A 22,634-nucleotide genomic window follows, 5' to 3' on the forward strand; every position below is an offset into this window, starting at 1 on the left:
TCCCCTTTATTTTGAGGATTTGGAAAGAAAGTAGGAAGGTGAATTGTCTGATTTAAAGCCACTTTCGAAATCACCTTAGGCATGAAAGTAGGATTGGTCCTCAAGGATACTCTGTCCTGATGGAAAATAAGGTATGGTTCCACAGCCATGAGAGCTTGCAACTCTGAGACCCTTCTGGCAGAGGTCAATGCTAATAAAAGAACAGTTTTCCCAGATAAAAACTTAATATCTGAAGATGCAGCAGGCTCAAAAGGAGGCAAAGTAAGTTTTTCTAAAACATAATTAAGATCCCAGGCAGGGACAGGAGGGGTCCTGGGAGGCCGCAAATTTTTAGCCCCTCTCAAAAATTGCTTCACCAAAGGATGAGAAAAAACAGGAGGATCAGAACTGAAATGCGCAGAAATAGCAGAAGCATGAATCTTAATGGAAGAAAAAGAAAGTCCTTTAGATAAAAGTTCCGAAAGGTAAAGCAAAATAGAAGAGAGATCAGGTACCAGAGGATCCGAGCCTCGGTCCTGCATCCAAATACAAAACCTCTTCCATTTAGAGGCATAGAATTTCCTAGTGCTAGGCTGTCTAGCTTCCAAAAGAACATCCAAAACTTGTTTGGGAAGACTAGAGGAAATCAAATTCCTTTGAAGAGCCAAGCTGCCAGGCAAAGGGTCTTGAGGTTGGAATGTAGTAACTGACCCTGATGCTGGGACAAAAGCGAAGGGTTCAGAGGGAGAATCCAAGGAGGCCCCAAGAACAGGTGCTTTAAAGTTGGATACCAAAACTGTCGAGGCCAATTTGGAGCAATCAAGATGAGGAACTTGGGCTTGTCCTGTTTTATCTTCAGTAATACCCGAGGTAGTAGAGGAAGAGGAGGAAGGCATATGCTGAAAGGCTTCTCCAGCTGAAGGACAGGGCATCCACTCTCCAAGCTGTTTTGTGGAAGGACCTGGTGCAAAAGCGAGGCAGCTGATGATTGAGATGGGATGCAAACAGATCTATCTGGGGACATCCCCAAACTGCAGTAATCCTGTTGAATAAGTTGGTGTCTAGCATCCATTCGTGAGGATCTGAAATGTTTCTGCTCTGGCTGTCTGCTAAGAGATTCTGTTTCCCTGGAATGAATTGAGCCTGGAGATGTAGATTCAATTTTAGAGCTATGTCCCATAAAGCCATAGCTAGTCTGCAAAGGGGGTATGAATAAGAACCCCCCTGCTTGTTGATGTACCACATGACCGTGGTGTTGTCTGTGCGAATTAGCAGAGGCCCTGGTTGCAAAAGGTTCTTGAAGGCTAGAAGGGCATTTTGAACTGCCAACATTTCCTTCAGATTGATGTGCCAGTGAAGATGGTCCTTTGTCCAGGTTCCCTGCTGGCAATTGTCTAGAAAGTGTGCTCCCCAAGCATAATCCGAGGCGTCTGTGGTTAGGATTTGAGTAGGTTGAGGAAGACGAAAAGGCTTTCCTTCGTTTAAAGTGCATACCCTGGACCACCAGAGGAACTCCCTCTGAAGGCAGGGGATCAGAGGAATCAGAATATCCAGATCGTGGTAATGCGGTGACCATACACTTTTCAGATACCATTGAAGCTTTCTCATGTGAAGCCTTGCGTTTGGAATCAACAGAATGCAGGAAGCCATGTAGCCCAGAGCCTGCAGGAATTTCCTTGCAGTGAGCTGAGATAAAGTTGCTAAGGTGCTGAAAGTAGAAGCCAGTTGAGTTTGTTTTTCTGGAGTGAGGAAGGCCCTTTGTAAGGTTGTATTTAAGAGGACTCCCAAGAATACCATTTGTTGAGAAGGGATCAAATGTGACTTTTTTGTGTTCACTGAGAATCCCAGTAGGAGGAGAAGACGTTGAACAAAGTCCAGATGTTGAAGCAGAAGATCTTTGCTGTCTGCCTGAATAAGGCAGTCGTCCAAATAGGGGTAAATCTGGATCCCCTGAAGTCTGCAGTAAGCCACTACTGGTGCCAGGCACTTGGTAAAGACTCTGGGCGCAGTAGATAAACCAAAGGGCAGTACAGAGAATTGAAAGTGCCTCGAACCTGCCTTGAACCTGAGGAATTTCCTGCGTTTTTGCCTGATGGGAATATGTAAATAGGCTTCCTTTAAGTCCAATGTCACCATCCAGGCGTCCTGAGAGAGCATTGGAATTAGTTGCTGCAGAGTAAGCATCTTGAATTTTGGAATTTCCAAAAGGTGTTTAACACAGAAAGGTCCAGAATAGGTCTCCATGAGTTTTGTTTTCTGGGAACCAGAAACAGTCTTGAATAAAAACCTTTTCCCATCTCCGAGAGTGGAACAGGCTCTATGGCTCTCATGGCCAGAAGAGCATCCACTTGAGTTAAGGCCTCTGACCATTGATGTTTTGGCAGATCTGGCCAACCGTGAGCCCTTGGCAAAGTGTGAAAGTGGAAGTTGTAACCTTTTAAAATCACGTCCAATACCCATCTGTCCTGGGTAATCTGAGTCCAATTTCTGTAAAAAGAGACAGTTTTCCTCCGAGAGGGCATCCAGGTGAAGGGGTCCTGTAGCCCAACCGAGAGAGTCATTGAGTTTGCTTTCTTTGAGATTGGGATCTGTCTTCTCCCCTTCTAGGTGAAGAAGCAGTCCATTGTCTAGATCTGTAAGAGGCCTGACCTTGACCACGACCTCTGGAGCGCCTATATCTTCCCCTTTGAGGCCTGTCAGATGTGGGAAAGGACCAATTTTTAGAGGGCCAATTCCTAGAAAATCTAGGAGGCTGAACTTGCAAGAAATCTTTTACAGTCTGCATAGACTTTGCCTTTTCTTCCATCTTTTTAATAACTTCCTCAGCCTTGGATCCAAAAAGAACATCATGTTGAACAGGGGCATCTAATAACTTAGCCTTAACCTGTTCAGGTAAACTTTGTTCATGAAGCCAGGCATGTCTCCTGATAATAGTACCAGAGGCTGCAGCCCTGCAAGAAGCATCCAAAGCATCAAAACCACAATGTAAACTATGCTTGTTCACTTGTTCAGTAGCATGCAAGACATCCTGAAGTTCCTTATCCTCTGCACAAGCAGGAAGGGAAGCAAGCTTTTGCTTTAAAACAGACAAAAGAAATTGCTGATACTTAAACATATGAAACTGGCAATTTAAAGCCCTTACAGACAGGGTAGCAGAAGTATATACCTTTTTTCCCCACCTGTCTAAAGCACGAGAATCCTTCTCAGAGGGAATAGGATTTTTAGAAGTAGCAACCTTAGCAGCCTTAGAGCCCTGAGAAATAGTTTCAGGATCCATGAAGGGTTTTTAAATAAAAATAAATGAGAGTCAGGTACCCTATAAAATCTATCAGGCTTAGAAGGAGCAGGAGGCATGGAATCAGGATTCAAATTAGCCTCAGAAAAGCATCATCTACAATGTCCAAAACAGGAGGGATAGCTAAAGGCCTATGCTGAGGAAGAAGAAGAAATTCCCTAAGCCTCTTCTTGGAAGCAGAATACTCCTGTCCTTCCCAATGAAAATGTTCCCTCATCTCATGCAAGGTTTCCCCAAAAGAGAAATCCTCAGGCGGAGAGGCCGAGGGTAAAGAGTCCTCAGCATCCGAATCCTCATAAGGAGGAAAGGAATAGTCCTGATCTGAGGAAGAAATTAGAAGTTATGTACTCACCATAACGTTCCATCTGAGTAGGTGTATTCATTTGTCTGCAAATAGTTTCCAGCTATGGATCCAAGCTCTCAGCTCCTCCTCCCCACCCAATGCTGCCTGCTCCTCCTCATGACCTAAGCAACAATACCCTCAAAGGGTAACAAAGCAATATGCAGGAAACTGAAAGGCCAGGGGAGGAGCGTTATGGTGAGTACATAACTTCTAATCTGAGTAGGATATTCAAGTCCCCAGCTACCTGAATCTTGGCGGCCCATCATGGAGATATTCCGAGCACCCAGAGCCAAAGGAGATGCTACCCCTGATGCAAGATCCAACTTATAGTGAGAAATAAATGTATGAGATGAAGCCCATGTAGCACAAATATCATCCAGATGAACACCCTCCGGTCTGAGCCCTTCCTGGCTTGATATAAGCCAAAATGCTGGGAAATCCAGCGGACGCGGGGAGAAACAAATAAACAGCTGGTCGGATTGCCTATGACCAGCTGTCCTGTTGAATAAAATCTTAGTTGCCTGTGAACATCTAGTGAGTGTAGCTATATATTCACCTTGTTTTCGTCTTGTAAGACAAGAATTTGAGGTCCACTGGTCAAGGCCTGTAGGACCAAAGAAAGGTCCCCAAGGGAACTGCTTGCTTTAGGGGGGGCCTGAAGAAGTACCTTTAAGAAAAGAAAGTTTTGCATTATTTGGCTGACATAAGAGGAGACTCTTGACCAATGTGATAGTGAGAAATTGCCGCCAGTTGAACTTTGACTGTGGAACTGCTGGCACCATCATTAGAGAGAGAGGAAAATGAAAAAGCACACTGGAGGAGAAGGAACTGAAGGATCTATCTAGAATCCAAGGAGGATTCACCGTGAGACCTTAGGGAAGAACCAGATCTGTAGAGGCCAGCCAGAGCAATGAAATGAGAATCATTCAACCCACCCGAGAGAGAGAAGAGACTTGCAAGGTGCAGCAGCAGCAAGGTGACAGCATACAGAAGACCGGGTGGCCAATGCACCACCAGCGTCTCTTGGGGTACCTCCGGGGGAAGTATCAGATGTGCGAATATGCTCCACGCTACTTGACAATTGAGAGACCACTGGTCAGGTAGTAGTGGAGATAGTGCGACTGAGTTTGTCTAGGATGTTGGACCCGACCGAATATGCGTTGCTATGAGAAAGGTGGGGTGGCCCCCCATTCCCAAAAACATGGCCTCGACAAGGAGTAGACCTTATTCCCCTTTGTTGTTGTGCTACCAGACATACCCACGATTGAATCGATTGAATAAATTGAATCGCAATTGTTCCCAAGGGAAGAAAGTCCTGAGCTGCTAGCAACGCTTCTCATCACTGCCTTGATATACAGTAAGGTGGTTGAATCGTTCCACGTGCTGTGGACTGTCCGGCCGCAAAGTGCCCCCCCACCGTCGGGGCGTCCGTGGCGACCGTGGCGAGAGAGGAGAAGCACAAATAAGGGGAGAAGGGGTGGAGCAACGGGGAGGAGCCACCAGAGAGGACCGCTTGCTGATTGCTGATACAGTCGCTATGGGGAGATGCATGGGATGACTGTACTAAGGCGTCCACTGTAGAATCACTGTGAAATCGGCAAGAGGGAGCAAGAGGGGAAGAAGTGCATGGAGGAAGAAGCCTCACCTAGAGCCCTCAGGACCAACTCGCTGGGACAGAGCATGAATGGAGAATGGCCCGTACCTGGAGGCTGCAGATTTGAACGGTGAGCCGCGGTGAGAGCTCTACAACTCCTCTAGTCTAGTCTATATGCCCTAAAAGAGCTGAGTAGTGGGTGGGTGGTTGGACTGAGTTTTTATTGTGTAGGACCAGAAATGGAAGAAGATGGAGATGGAGAGAAAGGAGCGAGAGATGAGTAGATGCATTGCAGGGCGGTGAGGCAGGAGTCCTCCAGGTAGGGAAGAGCCAGTCGGCCTGAAGGTGAAAGATCTGCACCCCCTCTGCTTTGCTAGTGGCCTGGGCCCCTGGGGGCTGACTTGAGGGACCCCGGAAGCTGTGGGTGACTGATTCAGGAGAGAGGTCTAGGATTGGGTCTTGTTCCCCGTTTTTTTTGGCACTAAAGAGAAGTAGAACCTGATCCGATCCTGATCCGATCTGGTCTGGGGGGAATTTTCTCTAACTCTTGGCCAATTTCTGCTAGCGGCCTCCCGGCCTCGGGTAGATACACGTCTGGGGGAGGAGGACATCTTCTTTGAAAAGGAAGGAGAAGAAATATCCCTGGATGATATGATTTGAACGGTCCGATGTTCGGGATGTATGTACTTCGTGCCCAACTAGGTGCCCTGCCTCCCCCTACCCACTCACGAGCAGCCTAGTCGGGCAGCCTGGCGAGCTGGTTCAGAAAGGTTCCTGGACCCGAAGACCCTGGTTTTTGGTGCCTAAGGCTCTATCTCCCTGTCCTCCTCTGCCTCCCCTCCTCTGCCCTTGTCCGGAGCAGGGGGCTGGGGACTGTAGAGCTTCCGGAACCACATCTTCTTCTGACCCTTTTGGTTCCTAGAATTCCCCTCTGGGGTGGTTCCTGGAATAGGAGGCGCGGCAGACAGCCGGCAGTTCCGACGCTCGCTCTGGGTCGCCCTGGGTCAACGTCCTAAGCCAACAGGAGCAGAACCATCAAGGGGCGTTAGCAAAGATCACAGCAAGCCGCCTTGAGCAGTGGCGGAGGCCAGGAAAAGTGGCGGTGACCAGTCCCAGTCCTGGCTCTAGCAGCGCCAGTCGTAGCATAGAGTAGCCGCGCCCAAGTATTTGTATTGACCTAGAGCCGCATAGAGGTGATTTGCAGGCTCTGTCCTCCTGGCCATTTTGTCAGAGATACAGCGTGCTGGACTCAAAAGATCTCAAGGCATCCGAAGCTCATCAATTAATGCTGCGCTGCCAGCCCTTACCCGAAAAAGTCGCCCGAACTGCGCATCGCTTCAGCGGTCACTGAACATCCTCTTCCCCAAGCTTGGGTGTGGACTGAGGGACTCTGGGGGACACCCAAGAGGTAGATTTGCTTTAATGCCTATGCCTCAAGAACACGGACTCGAGGAAGAAGACTTGCAGACCACCCCCCCCTGATGAGCAGTTTTTCCATGATCTCTCGGCGAGAGTCCCTCGGGGGGGTGAGCTCCCTTCCCTTCCTCTCCCTCCGCCTCAGTGAGAGACCTAGGGGAAGTCAGCCTCCTTTTATTTTGTATTATGCTTCATCTCTGGGGGCTGAGGAGGAGTCCTCTGTCAGCAAGCAGCAATTCTCCATAACTTGGCAGGAAGGCACGGGGCTGTCCCAGGGGCCGGCCGGATGGTGCTGGCAGGCCAGGAGCGCGGGGGGAGCCGAGCAGTGTCAGTCGGGGCACCTCAACAGAGCCCTCCACTACATCAAAAGTCAAGGGGAGCCGACTCACCAAAGGATCCATAATCGGCTCCCTCGATCAAAAGCTCCGATCGAGCCGCCGGGCCACGATCCCCGCGCCAGTGCGCCCACAGACGCGGCTCGGCGAGCACTGATCCCCGGATCAAGCTCGAGATCCCCGGATCGGATCGGTCCCGGGCTCCTGAGATCTGGTCCGATCCGGCACCAGTGGTGGATCGAAGTACCTCCCCGGCCGGGCTGCTCCCAAGCTGCCCGGAACCGGGCTCCGCACAAGCTGCTCAACCCGGGCGCTCCTCGGGAAAGGAGCTCGGAGAGGGGAGGCAAGAGCACTCCTATCTGCAGGTGGGCCTCGAGCCATCTCGCATCATCCGGGGATGCATCAGGCTCCGAATGCTCCGGATCCATCATCGTCCTACCGGGGCAGGCCGGCGGGCCTCGATATTCTCGCTGAGATCGGGTCTCCTCCCTCTCAGACTCTCGATAGCCTCTCCTCAGGACCGGTGTCTCCTCCTCTCCGCCCAACGAGAAGGAGGAGGTGACGCAACAAAAAGAACCGTAAAAGCGCCTCTCGAAGGGCCGGCCGGGCTGGGTCTCTCTAATGCATCCCATCAGTGCTCGCCCTCCGGTCTGAATGCATCCTCTCGGGGTGCTACTGGAGTGCATCCTGTCCTGAAGGGAGTTCCTCGGGCGATGGGGCTGGAGCCGTGCTTACAGTAAAGACCCGCAGCTGCAGGGCTTGACCTTCGGCCTCGGTAAAAGACCCGGAGGCCGACACAAATGGAACAGCCAGATGTGAGGTGTTCAACCCCACTGGGCTTAACACAATCGAGGGCTAATGGGTGTTCACAATGGCCACACCGGAGATGTTAGAGAAAAAGACTCTTAACGGTCAGCCATAGGCCACATTAACCAAAAGTTACAGAAACTACTTAAAACAATAACCATAAATCACCACAACTCAAACACAAGAGTACGCATTAAAAATAAACTATAAAAAAATAAACTAATACAAATAAAATTAAACACAGGCCTCTAATACAAGGGTAAACCTACAACAGAAGATACAGAAGCCTGGTCAGAGGAATCCATAGTAACATCCTGTCGAGGCCTTTTCTCAGGAGGGGGGTGAGAACCCCTAATCATTGTAAGCAAATCTTCAGCCATCTTTTGCTTTTGTGTCTTGGGAGTGGATTCAGAAGCAGCTTGAGCAGGAACTTTAGACTTAACAGGAGTCTTTGTCTTTGCCTTTGAAATAGTGATGTGAGTAGACCTGAAAACCCCCTCAGAAGCCGGTACCTGCACAGCGGTTCCGGACCCATCTGAAGGAGCGACGTCCAAAGGTCCTGCAGCAGTTAAAATAGTGGGCCTTGATGGCTCCCCATGGGAGTCCGTATCGGCCATCGGTTCAGAAGTGGCGGACGACAGGGGCTGCAAAAGCGCCTCACTGACGACAGCCAAACCGGACGCTGTATCCAGCTGCAACGAGTCCTGTTTGGACCTCGGAGGCCTGTCTTTGTCTTTGCGCTTCTTTTGAACTCCGGTAGTGTCCGACGACATTCTATAATTGAAGTGTCTGCCAAAATAATTTAAAGCCCAATCGTACCTGCGCTTGATAGTACGAGAGTTGAACCTGGCACAGAACCGACAACAAGAAACGTCGTGGTCAGGGCCTAAGCAAGGTAGACAGTAAGAGTGGAAATCTTTATGAGGTATTTGTTTCCCACACGCTATACAATTATTAACTTTTTCTGACATCGGAGGAACAAGAAAAAGATTCCCCAACGGGGTACTTAGCTTTGAGAAGAGAAGTAAGAACTTCGGACCGACAACCACAAAATACGCTGTTCGAAAATCGCCAACCAATGACTTGCGAGCTGCTTTCCACCGCACGGCAAGAAAGACTGGAGAAGATGGTGTCGGCTGAGGACTATGTACCAAAGCGTACTGACGTCAGGGTACTAGCTTGTACAGCCGACGCCGGACCCAGACTTTGGGATTCTGGCCGACCTCGGGCTGCCTGCTGGCAGGAGCACCCTACAGTTATGACTGCAACAGTGAAACACGAAGAACATCGTGCATTTCTGCTAGGAAACTGCGATCCTCTGTCCAAATAAAACTTCTAACTGCATGATAATCTTACATGATATTCATGACAAAATTTAAACAACTTGGTGTTTAATGACTCCAGCAATGTCATTGCTTTAGTAAAATCCAACCTTTAGGTTAAAAAAACACAAAAAGAAAAATCTAGCAAAGCTAGACTTTCCACTGTGTGGTACCTTAAACCTCTTGTATTAGAGGCAACATGGGATATATGCAAATTACACTTTAAGGATATCAGGTGTTTCAGCTAAATAGCAATTTTAAATGTCCATGACTTTTTCTTTTAAGTCTATTTATAGACAATTTCAGGCCAATAAAGCCAAACCATCTAGCTGTGGACATGCATGTGTCTGCCTTCTTATGGAAACCTCCAAGGCAGAAATGCACTTGACCACCACAACACTAATCACGCGACACACAACTCTCCTAAACAGTGTGCCACTCAACCAAAGCCCGTAAGGCAAAACAGTATGCCCAACACACTAGTCATAAGTGACTTGATAGTGAGGCATACTGATGTCCCACTCACCAGTTGAATAAGGAGAAAGTAACAGTCAAGCTGCCTGTCAGGTGCCAGGATCCGCCACATAACGCACACACTCAGGTCCCTCAACAACAGGTACAAATATGACTCTGTCATTGTACACATGGGTGTGAATGACCTGAGACGTACCGCCCTGGACTATATGAAAAGAGACATGGAGGAGCTCTTGGATTATGTAGCCCAGGTGGGTATGACCCCAGCCCTGAGCAGCATCCTACCATCACCCAGAATGATACCACAGTACAAGCAGGAAATGATTGATTTCAACAATTGGCTAAGTTTCTGGTGTCATTCTAAGGGGATCCAGTATCTGTCTGCCTGGGATGACATGACTGACGGACCTCGATGCTTTGCCAGAGATGGCCTGCATCTGTCACACCTGGGCTTCTGGATACTGGCCAAAGCTCTTGCCACCCCTATAGTGCCTTTTTTTTAGGCGGTGTTCCAAAGATCAAATTACCACCGTACCAGCTACAAACAAATGCAATCTGATGGTCATGCTGTTCAATGCTAGAAGTCTAAATCTTAAAATGCACTTTCTCGAAGCACTCCTTAAAATGGAGAACATCGACATTTGTGCTGTAACAGAGACCTGGTTCAAGTCAGCAGAAAGCACCCCTGCACTACCAGGCTATAGCACATTCCACACCTTTCGGCCCCAGAACTTGGTACTGAAGCTCCAAAGGTGGTGGTGTTTCCATATTCATAAAAGGATGTGCACACCTCTAGACTGGTGGCCCAACATAATGCATCAGAGATACTTCAGGTGCAGCTAACATTGGTAAGACAGCGATTCAGGTCGTAGCCTGCTGTAGGTCCCCAACCATGTCCCAAAACTCACACTCCACGTTCCTACGCACCCTGGAGAATCTTAGGATCCAACCTAACACTCGCATACTGGGCGATTTCAACTACCCCTTCATTAACTGGCAAACTACTCTTGTACCAATACACTTGCCCAACGTTTCCTGGAATTCACTAATTCCAATGCCCTGGACCAGCTAGTTTTTACCCCCACTAGAGGTAGCAACATCCTTGACCTGGTCATTACTAACATGGCGACTGCTGCTCTACACCAACAGTCAACTCCTCCCTGGCTACATCCGACCACAAACTTGTCACCTTGGAAATCCACATCGCTGCCGACCAGTCATGAGTGGAGTCCCACAGGGTTCGGTCCTGGGTCCTCTCCTGTTTGGTATCTACTTCTCTAAAGTCCAGGCCAACATGTAGGGACTCTGGCTGACAAAGTTCGCAGACGATTGCAAGTTGGGCTCTATTATTAGTTTGCAGACGATTGCAAGTTGGGATCTATTATTAACTCCCTAAGTGATGTTGACATCCTACAGAAAGACCTCACTGAGGCCAACGACTGGTGTCAGAACCATGGCCTTAAGCTCAATGCCAAAACATGTGTCGTCATCCCCTTTGGGAAAACCCCGGTTTCCCTGAATTACCACATCGATGGTAGTCCACTGAACACAGAAGGCATTATAAGAGATCTGGGAACACAGGTTGACAGCAACCCGGTTTCCCTGAATTACCACACTGATGATAGTCCACTGAACACAGGAGGCGTTACAAGAGACCTGGGAACACAGACTGACAGCAACCTCTCTTCTGACCACCAGACTGCCACTGTGGTCAGAAAGTCCTTCTATGTGGCACACCTCATTACTAAGGGTTTTGCATCCAGGAAGAAAGAGGTCATTGTCTCCCTCTACTCTTCCCTCATTAGGCCAGTCATCGAGTACAATGCCCCATTTGGCATGTACCTCACTAGACACCTGCAACAATTGGAGGCAGCAAAAGTATCTCACAAAAAGGATCCTAGGTCTTAAATACTTGTCCTATATGGACGGACTCAAAAAACTCCAACTATTCTCTGATGCATATCGCCTACTTAGAGGTGATCTCTGCTTGACTTACAAAGCCATGTCTGACCCAGGTCTGTTAGAAATGCTACATCTAAAGAAATCCCAATCCCTCCGCACTATACGCTCCAGAGACCTCAACCTCGTTACCACAATCAACAGAATGTGCTGGAAGGACAGGTTCATAACCCAGAGACTGTCCATGCTATGGAACAGACTTCCTACACATGTCAAACAGAGCATCTCATTGGTCCTCTTCAAGAGGGCAATCTGCATATATCCCATGTTGCCTCTAATACAAGAGGTTTAAGGTATCACACAGTGGAAAGTCTAGCTTTGCTAGGATTTTGGTTTTTGTGTTTTTTAACCAATTGGTTTTCCTGTGTGACCTTTTTACTCATTGTTTTAGTTTGTTAGTTGGGATATTTTGTAGATACTCTAATGTTTATGGCTATCACTTGGGTATGACAACCCTGTGTTTCCAAAAGTCAAACATTCCTTCTTATGTTGTACTGATGATGCCATAAGAAGACAGAAAAGTGCATGCCCACAGCTAGAGGGTTTGCCTTTCTTCTTCTTTTTTTCGGCTTTTCCCAGTTACGGGTTGCCAAAGCGGATCACCTGTCCGCTCAGGATTGGCAGTGGAGTTTTACGGTGTTGAGTTGTCAGCCGAGCGCCCAACCTTCCACAGAAGGCACACACACACGCACTCAAGCCTAGGGCCAATTTAGTGCGTCCAATCCACCTACGGCATGTCTTTGGGATGTGGGAGGAAACCCATGCGACCACAGGGACGACATGCAGACTCCGCACAGAAGGCACCCCAGCCGAGGATCGAACCGGAGAACATCTTGCTGTGAGGCGACAACACTAACTGCTGCACCACCGCGGCCGCCCTAGCTAGAGGGTTTGCCTTTATTGGCCTGAAATTGTCCATAAGTAGAATATAAAGTAAATGAAAAAGTCATACACATTCAAAATTGCCACTTAGCTGAAACACCTGATATCCTTAAAGGGTAATTTGCATATATCCCATGTTGCCTCTGCTACAACAGGTTTAAGGTATCATACAGTGGAAAGTGTAGCTTTGCTACATTTTTCTTTTTGTGTTTTTTTAACCAATTGGTTTTCTAGTGTGACCTTTTTACTCATTGTTTTAAAATCCTACCATTAACTAAAACTAAGAGAGCTTGGACATACCTGTCATGTAGGTTTCTTGGTCTTCCAAAATGATCACCACCTGTAACGACCAAATTAAAAAATGAAATTTCAAATGTGAACTACAGATATTTACTTCTGATCAATTTTTTCACACTTCATGCAAATAGTAAAATTTAAGTGAAACAATCATTAAACAAATTCGTACACTGTGTACTTTTTAAAAATAATTTAGTACTGAAGTGTACACATTCAGCGAAGTGGTTTCAGCATTCAAATGAATCCAAAATTGAACAAACAACTTTGCTTAGTACCAGGGTTTCTCTAAAGGTTTTCGGTTGTCACATGGGCTCTAACAAAATCTGTTTACTTTAGTTTACTGCACTGATCACACCCTATGTGAACACTACAAACTACTGATTTGAAGTTAAACCCGTTGAACCTACAGAGTATGTCCTGTGCATCATTCTGCTTGCTTGCACTACAGGAATGATTTAGAAATGTTCTTCCTTAAATGACAGGGAAATGCATTTTACTACAGATGAGAATTCCGAAATAAACTACAGCTGGACACCATTCAGACTGGGACACTGTGGATGTCCTTACATTCACCGCTGCAGTATTCATAACTTATGGGATTCCCTGCTGTGGAAGCCCATCATCCGGCCAGTCTACCAAAGCCTACCTTGGCTTTAAGGTATGCTGAACATCACCTAAATGTAATTTAAGGTGACATTTAGGCGTACCATCCTCAGAAAGTACAGTTGTGCACACTTAGATTAAAAATGTAGATGTTCGAGTGCATTCACTGTTGCAGTCATCACATTTGGGTTATCTGTCTCCAGGTAGCCCTCAGCTGGCCTGAATACCAGAGTCTTGGATTCCTGCGTCGGATGCTGTCTCTTCTTTCATGACGTCAGGGGTATAAAACTTGCAGCCGACGCCATTACATCAGTTTTTCTTGCCCCAGATGTCAGATGCCCCCACAATGGGAAGCAATTATATGTTATGGCACACCTCCATCAAAAAGCAAATATGCCAGAAAACTTAAATACACCAAACAAGAAGGAAAGGTAGAGCCAAGAGAAGTCAGGGGGCTGGAGGGAGGGTAACCAGGACTGCAACAGTGAATACACTCGAACATCGACATTTATGTTAAGTGTACACAACTGTACAATGTTCTTCTTGTTTCACTGATGCAGTCAACACATTTGGGTAGATTCCCAAAGCTAAGGAAGGGAGGGAGGAAGTTAGAGAGCATTAGGGCTAGTTTTTAAGTCCTGCAAGACTGCAGTGGCAAAACCAGCTCTGGATTTAGAAAAAATGGGCATGTGGTAATGCTTGGTGAAGGTATGTCCAGAGCTCCAGGTAGTAGCTTCCAGGATGTCCCTGGTAGGGACTCCTCTAAGAAAGGCTGTAGAGGTAGATACAGCCCTGGTGGAATGTGATCTTATCTCCTGTGGGGTAGGTTTTCCATGGTGCTTATAGCAGAAATGAATGCAATGGGCTATCCCATTTAGAAATGGTTTGCTTTGAAATGGCTTTCCCCTCTGCCCCTGCAGCAAAGCCAACTAGCAGCTGTTCAGATTTTTGAGAGGTTTAGTCCTGTCCAAATAAAATCTAAGTTGTCTGTGTACATCCAGAGAGTGCAGTATTCGTTCTCCTTTGTTTTGTGGATTAGGGAAAAAAGTAGGCAAATGAATGGACTGATTAAGGGTCACATTAGACACCACCTTGGGCATAAAGGAAGGATTGGTCCTGAGGGAAACCCTGTCTGCGTGGAAGATAATGAAGGGTTCCACTGCCATGAAGGCCTGTAATTCAGACACTCTTCTTGCTGAAGTGATGACTAGAAGGAAGGCTGTTTTCCAAGAAAAGAATTTCAACTGTGTAGTTGCAGCTGGCTCAAAGGGAGGAAAGTGAGCTTTTCCAATACAAAGTTAAGATCCCAGGCTGGAGTAGGGTCTCTCCTGGGGGGGGGGGGGTCTTAAATTTTTGGCTCATCTAAGGAATTGCTTTAGCAGGGGGTGAGAAAAGAGGGGTGGCTCAGTATTATAATGTGCTGAAATGGCAGAGGCATGAAGTTTAATTGACGAGAAAGATAGGCCCTTGTGGAGCATTTCTGTTAAGTACTGAAGAATATGAGGTAAGCTGGGTACCGTTGTGCCCATCCCCTGAGTTTGGCTACAGGAACAGTATCTTTTCCACTTTTCAGCATAGGATTTTCTAGTACTAGGCCTCCTTGCCTCCAGAATGACATCTAACACCTGCTTACTGAGGGATACTATTGGAGAACTCAAGGAATTAGCCAGGCTGCAAGGTTCAGGGTTTGAAGCTGAGGGTGCAGAATCTGGCCCATCTGCTGGGACAGCAGGGAAGGGGTCTGAGGCAGGTGCCATGGTTCCAGTAGTGTCATACTGCGCAAGAGGGGGTACCAGTGCTGGTGTGGCCAGTCTGGTGCAATCAGTATTGTCCTTGGCTTGTCCTGTTTGATCTTCTGCAGAAGCTTCAAGAGGAGAGGCAGAGGGAGAAAGACATAAACTGAGAGGCTTTCCCAGGTAAAGGACAGGGCATCCATTTTCCAGGCATGACTGTGGGAAGTCCTTGTGCAGAATTTGTCCAATTAGTAGTTCTGAGAGGAGGCAAACAGGTCCACCTCTGGAGTCCCCCATTTGTTCCTCAAAAAGTTGGATATTTTTGGTTCTAGTTTCCATTTGTGTGGGTCCATGAGATTTCTGCTTAGGTCGTCTGCCAGTGAATTTAGCTTGCCTGGCAGGAATTGAGCTTGCAGGTGCACTTGGTAGCTCAAGGCTGTGTTCCACAGAGCCATGGCCAGTCTGCAGGGAGGGTACGAGTGGGTTCCCCCCTGCTTGTTTATGTACCACATAACTGTGGTGTTGTCTGTCTTTACCAATAATTGTCCTGGAAGAATGCGGTCTTTGAAGGCTGTCACTGAATTCTGTACAGCTAACATTTCTTTTTGGTTGACATGCAGATGCATCTATCTTGGGTTCCATTTGCCCTGAATGCACTGCCCTGCCAAGTGAGCCCCCCATGTCTGATGCATCTGTTGTTAGGGTTTGGGCAGCAGGGGGTAGAGTAAAAGGGAGCCCCTTGTTGTGGTAGCAGGCCTCTGCCCATCAAAGGAACTCTATCTTTATACAAGGAATGATAGGAATCATTGATTCCAGGTTCTGAGAATGTTGACACCATAGGCGTTTTAGATACCACTGTAGTTTCCTCATATGCAGTCTTGCATATGGAATTAGTAGAATGCAAGAGGCCATGAACCCCAGGGCTTGCAGAATTTTCCTTGCAGATAGCTGGGTCTTTGTGGCCAATAGTTTGAAGTAGGTTGTCAAACTTTGGAGTGAGGAAAGCCATCTGGGAAGTTGTGTTCAAGCTTGCTCCCAGGAATACAATCTGCTGGCAGGGTACTAGGTGAGATTTCTTTTCATTTATGGTATACCCCAGAGAGGTTAGAAGGTTCTTTATGAATGCCAGACGTTTTAATAGCAAGTCCTGGTTTTCTGCCTGAATCAGACAATCGTCCAAGTATGGGTATATTTGAATTGTTCTCTTCCTGCAAAATGCAATGGCTGGAGCTTGACACTTAGTGAATACCCTGGGCACAGTAAATAAGCCAAAGGGAAGTGCAGAGAACTGATAGTGCATGGAGCTTGCCCTGAAGTGTAGGTATTTCCTGCAAGATTCTCTTATTGGAATGTGCAGGTAAACTTCCTTTAAGTCTAAGGTTGCCAACCAGGCATCTTTGCTTGCATAGGAAGCAGCTGTTGAAGTGTTAGCATTTTGAATTTTGGGATTACCAAAAAGGTGTTTAGAATACAGAGGTCCAGGATACGAAGCCAGGAGCAGTCTTTTCTGGGTACCAGGAAAAGTCTTGAATAAAAACCTTGTCCCCTTTCTTCTGCTGGGACAGGTTGAATAGCCCTGATACTTAGAAGAGAGAGAACCTGCAGTTGGGCCCCTGCCCACTGATTTAGGCGTAGGTCTGGCCAACCATTTGGAGTTGGTAGAGTGTGGAACTGGAATCTGTATCCTTGGGAAACTATATTCAACACCCATTTGTCCTGGGTAATGAGTTCCCAGTTTTTTGCATGCAGGGCAAGCTTTCCTCCTAAGGGAGCAGGCAGTTGAGCAGGGCTTGGAAGGTTTAAGGTTAAGTCATTGTGACATTTTCCATAGGGAGGTGTCTTACTACTCCCTGCTATGGAAATGTTAGCCCCCCACTGCTTAGGCCTGTGCGTAGCCTGAGACTTTAACCTAGGTGGTCTGCTGTTCCTGGATTTGGACTGAGAAGGCCTGGAAGAGACTGGAAAGGACCAATTATTTGAAGGCCAATGCCTACTAAATCTGGGAGGCTGTACTTGCAGGAAATCTTTAACAGTTTACACAGATTTAGCTTTTTCCTCCATCTTTTTAAGGACTTCTGCTTTGTTGCCAAACAGGTGGTCTTGGTTTAAGGGAGCATCCAGTAATTTAGCTTTAACATGATCTGCCAAGTTTTGCTCCTTAAGCCAAGCATGCCTTCTAAGTACAGACCCCATGACAGCAGCCCTGCAAGATGCTTCTAAAGAGTCAAAACCACATTGCAAAGTATGTTTACCAACTTTTTCTGCAAGTAGTCCTATAATATGCTGCTGGTACTTTAACATATGAAACTAGCAATTTAAAGCCCTAATGGCCAAAGTAGCAGAAGTGTATACCTTCTTACACCATCTGTCCAAGGCTCTAGAATCTCTATCAGAAGGGGTAGGATTTTTGGCAGCAGTAGCCTTAATGCCCTTTGGTCCCTGTGAAATGGTCTCTGGATCCGCAGTAGGATTCTTGAAGAGGAACTTGTGAGAGTCAGGTACTCTGCAATACCTGTCAGGTTTTCTGGGAGCTGAAGGTAGTTGTCTGGGGAAAGGCTAGATTCCAAGAAAGCATCATCTACAATGTCCAGATCAGGAGGGATAGCTAATGGCCTGTGTTGAGGAAGAAGTAAGAATTCCCTAAGCCTCTTTTTGGAGTCAGAGTAATCCTGGCTTTCCCAGCGGAAATGCTCCCTAAGAGTGTGCAAGATTTCATCAAAAGAAAAATCTTCTGGAGGGGAATCAGAGGGAATGGAATCCTCTGCATTGGAATCCTCATAGGTAGATAAGGGCAAATCCTGGTAATCAGAAGAAACAGAAATATCAGATTTCTGATCAGAAGGAAAATTAGTTCTAGGTCTCTTAGAGGGGGAAGGCTGGCTTCCCCTAATTAAGGTAATAAGGTCTTCAGCCATTCTAAGCATTGTTTTTTTAGGCATAATGGCCTGAGCATGCGGTCTGGACGTCAGTTTTCTAGGCGTGGTGCGAGTTTTAGACCTGGATGAAGAAGATGGTGTCTGTTTAAAATGCAAGTCTGTAGGCCTGAAAACACCCTCAGAAGCCGGTGCCTGCACAGTGGCTCCAGACCCATCCAAGGTAAAGACATCCACAGGTTCCATAGTCAAAGAAGCATCTCGCGGCATACTGGCCTCCAAATGGGTCTCAGTAGAGGCCTGCGAATCTGAAGTAGTGGGTATCAGGGGCTGCAAAAGCACCTCACTGAGTACTGGCGGACTGGCGATTAGCTTAACAGAAGCGCCGTTGGCAGTTTTGGACCTATGTGGTCTGTCTCTGTCTTTATCCTTACTTTTTTTGGAAGATCGGTAGTTAGATGGCTTACCAAAGCCATTTGGGAGTACGGATACAGAGTGCCAAAATAATTTGCTGCAAATACAGCCCGACGATGAATAGTTCAGGGGTTGAACAAGGCACAAAACCGACAGCGAGATGTCATGGTCTTGGCCTAAGCAGGGAATGCAGTATGAATGAAAATCTTTATGAGGTATTTGCTTTCCACAGGTAAGACAATTGTTAACTTTTACTGACATCGGTTGGAGCAAGAAAGATCCCCAACGGGGTACTTAACTTTTTTTGAAGACTTCGGTTCTGAAACTCGAAAACGAAAATTTCAGGAGTCGGCCAACCGGCACTTATGAAGTGCTTCTGCTTCGGGCACCACACGGCAAGAAAGACTGATGTAATGGCATCGGCTACATGTTTTATACCTCTGGCGACCTGACATCATGGAAGAAGAGACAGCATCCGACACAGGAATCCAAGACTCTGGTATTCAGGCCGGCTGAGGGCTACCTGCAGGCAGATAACCCAAATGTGATGACTGCCTGCAACAGTGAAACACGAAGAACATCTTCTTTGGCGCCAGTCCGAACACTACTGTTAACATCTGTTTGCCACCATCCGTTTTCTGGCATTTTTTTACTGTTTGTATTCCGGTGATTGCTCCTGTTTGCTGAAGTCCTCACCATTGCAGATAAGTACCCAGTTTTTTTTTTTTTTTTTTTTTTTTCTTTCTTGAGTTTTTTGTGCTGCATAGGGGTTAATGTCACCCAGGAAGGGTAAATGCCAGTGTGGGAGACAAATTCCCCATAAAGACCACCATGATAAGTGTCTTTTTGCCTAGGAGCTTCTCATGACCATATGTCTGGTTCGATTTGTCAGGAGTTTGTCCCTAAAAGCAAAAAAAAAACACTGTCCAACAACCACTGCTAGAAATATACAAACACATAGGATCAGCACCAGTAGTTCTTTAATAGCCATTACAGTGATCTAGTACCTCGGCAGTTCGCCTTCATGGATCAAAGTAACATTTTTTCCAGCCATTTTTATATATGCCCATACAGGCTAGCAATCAATTACATACTTAAATAATTAACCAATTATTCAATTCAAAATCCAATCAAATAATTACATATTTTTAAGTAAAAACAGCAGCAAAATCCCTGTATAAATATATTCTAAAAAGTTTTTTTTAATTCATAGGTTGGTACTAAGTTATCGGCCCTAGGGCCTATACAAGCCTAGCCATAACAATACCCTGGCTATTTCTTCCCACACTATTTACTTCCCTGGACCCCTGACTGACATGATCCCCGGGGTGAAATTCCTTTCTCCCATCAAGGTTCCTTTTGAAGAGGGCCAAAGAGGCGCTCTGCTTGACATGTATGGGCAGTCTATTCCAGAGTCTGGGGAGTCTCGGGCTCAGGAACCTATCCCTCAAGCATGTTTTGTTTATTGTGATGACAAGGTTTAGATCCCTGGAGCGTGTGGCTCTGAGGGATTGGGATTTCTTTAAGTGTTGCATGTCCAAAAGCTCTGGGTTTGACATGGCCTTGTATGTTAAGCAGAGATCGCCTCAGAGTGGACGATATGCGACAGAGTATATCTGGAGTTTTTTAAGGCGGTCAGCACATGGCATCTGCTTTAGGCCTGTGATTCTTTTAGTGAGGTATTTCTGCAGCCTTTCCAGTTGTTGCAGATGTCTTGAGAGGTACATACCAAATGGGGCGTTGTATTCTATAGTGGGTCTAATGTGGGATGAGTACAGTGGGACAATGACCTCCTTTTTTCTGGATGAAAAGCCCTTAGTGATGAGGTGTGTCACATAGAAGGATTTCCTGACTGTTGTGGCGATGTGGTTATTGAAGGTGAGACCACTGTCCACCTGTGTTCCTAAGTCTCTTATTACACTTTCTTACCTATGTGGTAATTCATGGGTACATGTTTTTTCCCAGAGGGGATAACTATACATTTCTTGGCATTGAGCTTTAGCCCATGGCTCTGGCACCAAGCATCTGTTTCTGTAAGGCCCTTTTGTAGAGTATCCACATCATTTGGGGATTCAATAATGGCTCCCAGTTTGCAGTCATCTGCGAACTTTGGTAGCCAGAGTCCCTTAGTGGTGGCCTGTACTTCAGAGAAGTAGATGCCAAACAAGAGAGGTCACAGGATTGAACCCTGAGGTACTCCACTTGTCACTTGTCTGGAGCTGGATTTGGAGTCTGCTACTTTTACAGTGTGGGTTCTGTCAGTAAGCCAGTTGGCAACCCATCGAGTGACGTAGGGATTAATGCCCAGCTTAGTCAGTTTTATCTATGATTCCAGGGTCAGGGGTGGTGTCAAAGGCCTTGGCGAGGTCCAGATAGGCTGTGTGGACTGCCTTACCCTTGTCCATGGCTCTGGAGACTGATTCGAAGAAGTCAATCAGGTTCAGGAGACAAGATAGGCCCTTCATGAACCCAAACTGGGTGGGGTCCAGTGTTTTAAGGTTGCCAATGTCTTTGTTTATAAGTTTCATGATAATATGTTCCATGGCCTTGCAGATCAGGCTCGGCAGACTGATGGGAGTGGTAGTTCCCGGGATCCAAGGTGGAACCCCCCTTTTGGAGTGGGATAACTGTAGCTTTGCGCCACTCAGTGGGCATGAAGCCTGAGGTGAGGGTATGATTAAACATGACACTTAGGTGAGGTGCCAATTCATTTTGTAGTTCATGTAGGACACAGCCCAGGATGTCATCTGGTCCAATGGATGCTGCATTCTTAGCTTTGTAGAGTGTGTTTTTTTACCTGTGTGGCCATTATTACCGGAATTTGGAAATCTTCCGGTACTGAGATGGGATATTGAGGTGGTGAAGTTGGCACTGAATCGATCTGCCAAGATATTGGCAATATCCTTGGAATCAGTATATTTAATGCCATTCTGTTGTAGCTCAGAGAAGATCTAAGCATTGCCATTTAGAGTCTTGACAAAGTTATAGAATGCCTTGTGGTTGTCTTTGGAATCTTTGGCAATTTTATTTTCGTAACTAGCTTTGGAAGATTTTATGAGGGATCTCAGCTTCTTACGGAGGCTGGTAATGGAGATTTTTTGCATCCTGGGATTTTCCTCTTTTCTGCAACAGTTTCTTCCTTTTGTTGTAAAGTTAGTTTATGGCAGGGGACCACCATACTGGCTTCCTTTTTTTGGAGGAGAGCATCTTTGTTCTATTTGGGATGGCACGATTCATGCATGAGTGGATGTGCTCATACAGTGCCTTAGTGTAGGACTCAGCAGTCAAACTTTCAGTTCCCGTCTGCATGGGTGTTATGAAGTTTGTAACTTTTTAATTATTAAACACTTTCATTATTAGAACTATTAGAACTACAAACATCTATATTTCACATATTATATATTAATTTCCTGATTTAAACCAGAGGGTGACAAAGTCTGATACTTAATCAATTTTATTTCCAATTCAAGTAACTTTCTTATATAATCACCCCATCTAGGTAGAAAAGGTCTAGCAAGAACACAATAAAATAGCCTAGAGTCAATTCCCCCATGTATATCCAAAAAATGCTTGGCTACAGGACTCAAAAATTTTCCATTCCTGACATCCCTAAGATGTTCCAGAATACGGACCTTCACCTTACGTTTTGTCTGACCCACATACCACTGAGACTTAGGACAATCGCAACCTATAATGTATACAACACCAGTAGAATTACAAGTTAAAGTAGTACTTAGCTAAAACCATCTTCCATTGATTTTTATTACCAGACAGATTCCTACCCCTAGGACATACACTGCAGTGTCCACAAGCAAACATACCACACATGGCAAACCCTTTAAATTCCTAGGTACAAACTCATAATTCAAAATTTCCTTCAGATTCTTACCTCTTCTAAAGGAGAAAGGAATGTGTTTAGGGAACAGGTGGCCTATGTTTTCATCCTCAGTTATGATGTACCAAAATTTGTTCACAATATTCACCAATTTCTGAGAAAAGGGCGAAAACTTGGTAACAGAATATTTTTCCCTTTTTGTTATCATAGATATCATGCATATCAAGTTCCCTATCTTGATTATGTCCATACATCTTGTTTGATTTGTCAGGCGTTTGTCACTAAAACTCCCGTAATAGGTTTTCTTCCCTTTCTTTGTATCTTGAGAACCAGCATCTTAAATTTCTTGCTAGAGATACTATGGATGAAACTTCCTGCTCAGAGGGTCAGCTGTCAGGGAAGGAGGAGGTTAAAAAGGTTAAGACCAGAATCTTCCACTGTCCAGCCTCTGATGGGTGTTTCTCCCTAGGTTG

The 22,634-nt window shown here is 46.2% G+C and overlaps 1 protein-coding gene across 2 annotated transcripts in view; it reads right to left on the reverse strand.

The window, feature by feature from the left end:
* Positions 1-22,634, reverse strand: part of LOC122802461 (E3 ubiquitin ligase TRAF3IP2-like) — a 1,503,042-nt gene that overhangs the window by 588,801 nt on the left and 891,607 nt on the right. For both annotated transcript variants that reach the window (XM_044072084.1, XM_044072083.1), the window contains exon 4: positions 12,707-12,746. In XM_044072084.1, coding sequence (XP_043928019.1) covers positions 12,707-12,746 — 40 coding nt within the window. The remainder of the gene's footprint in view (positions 1-12,706; positions 12,747-22,634) is intronic.

The sequence above is a fragment of the Protopterus annectens genome, chromosome 5.part0 (assembly GCF_019279795.1).
Source record: "Protopterus annectens isolate FY-2018-M chromosome 5.part0, PAN1.0, whole genome shotgun sequence".
In the NCBI taxonomy this organism is placed as follows: domain Eukaryota; kingdom Metazoa; phylum Chordata; order Ceratodontiformes; family Protopteridae; genus Protopterus; species Protopterus annectens.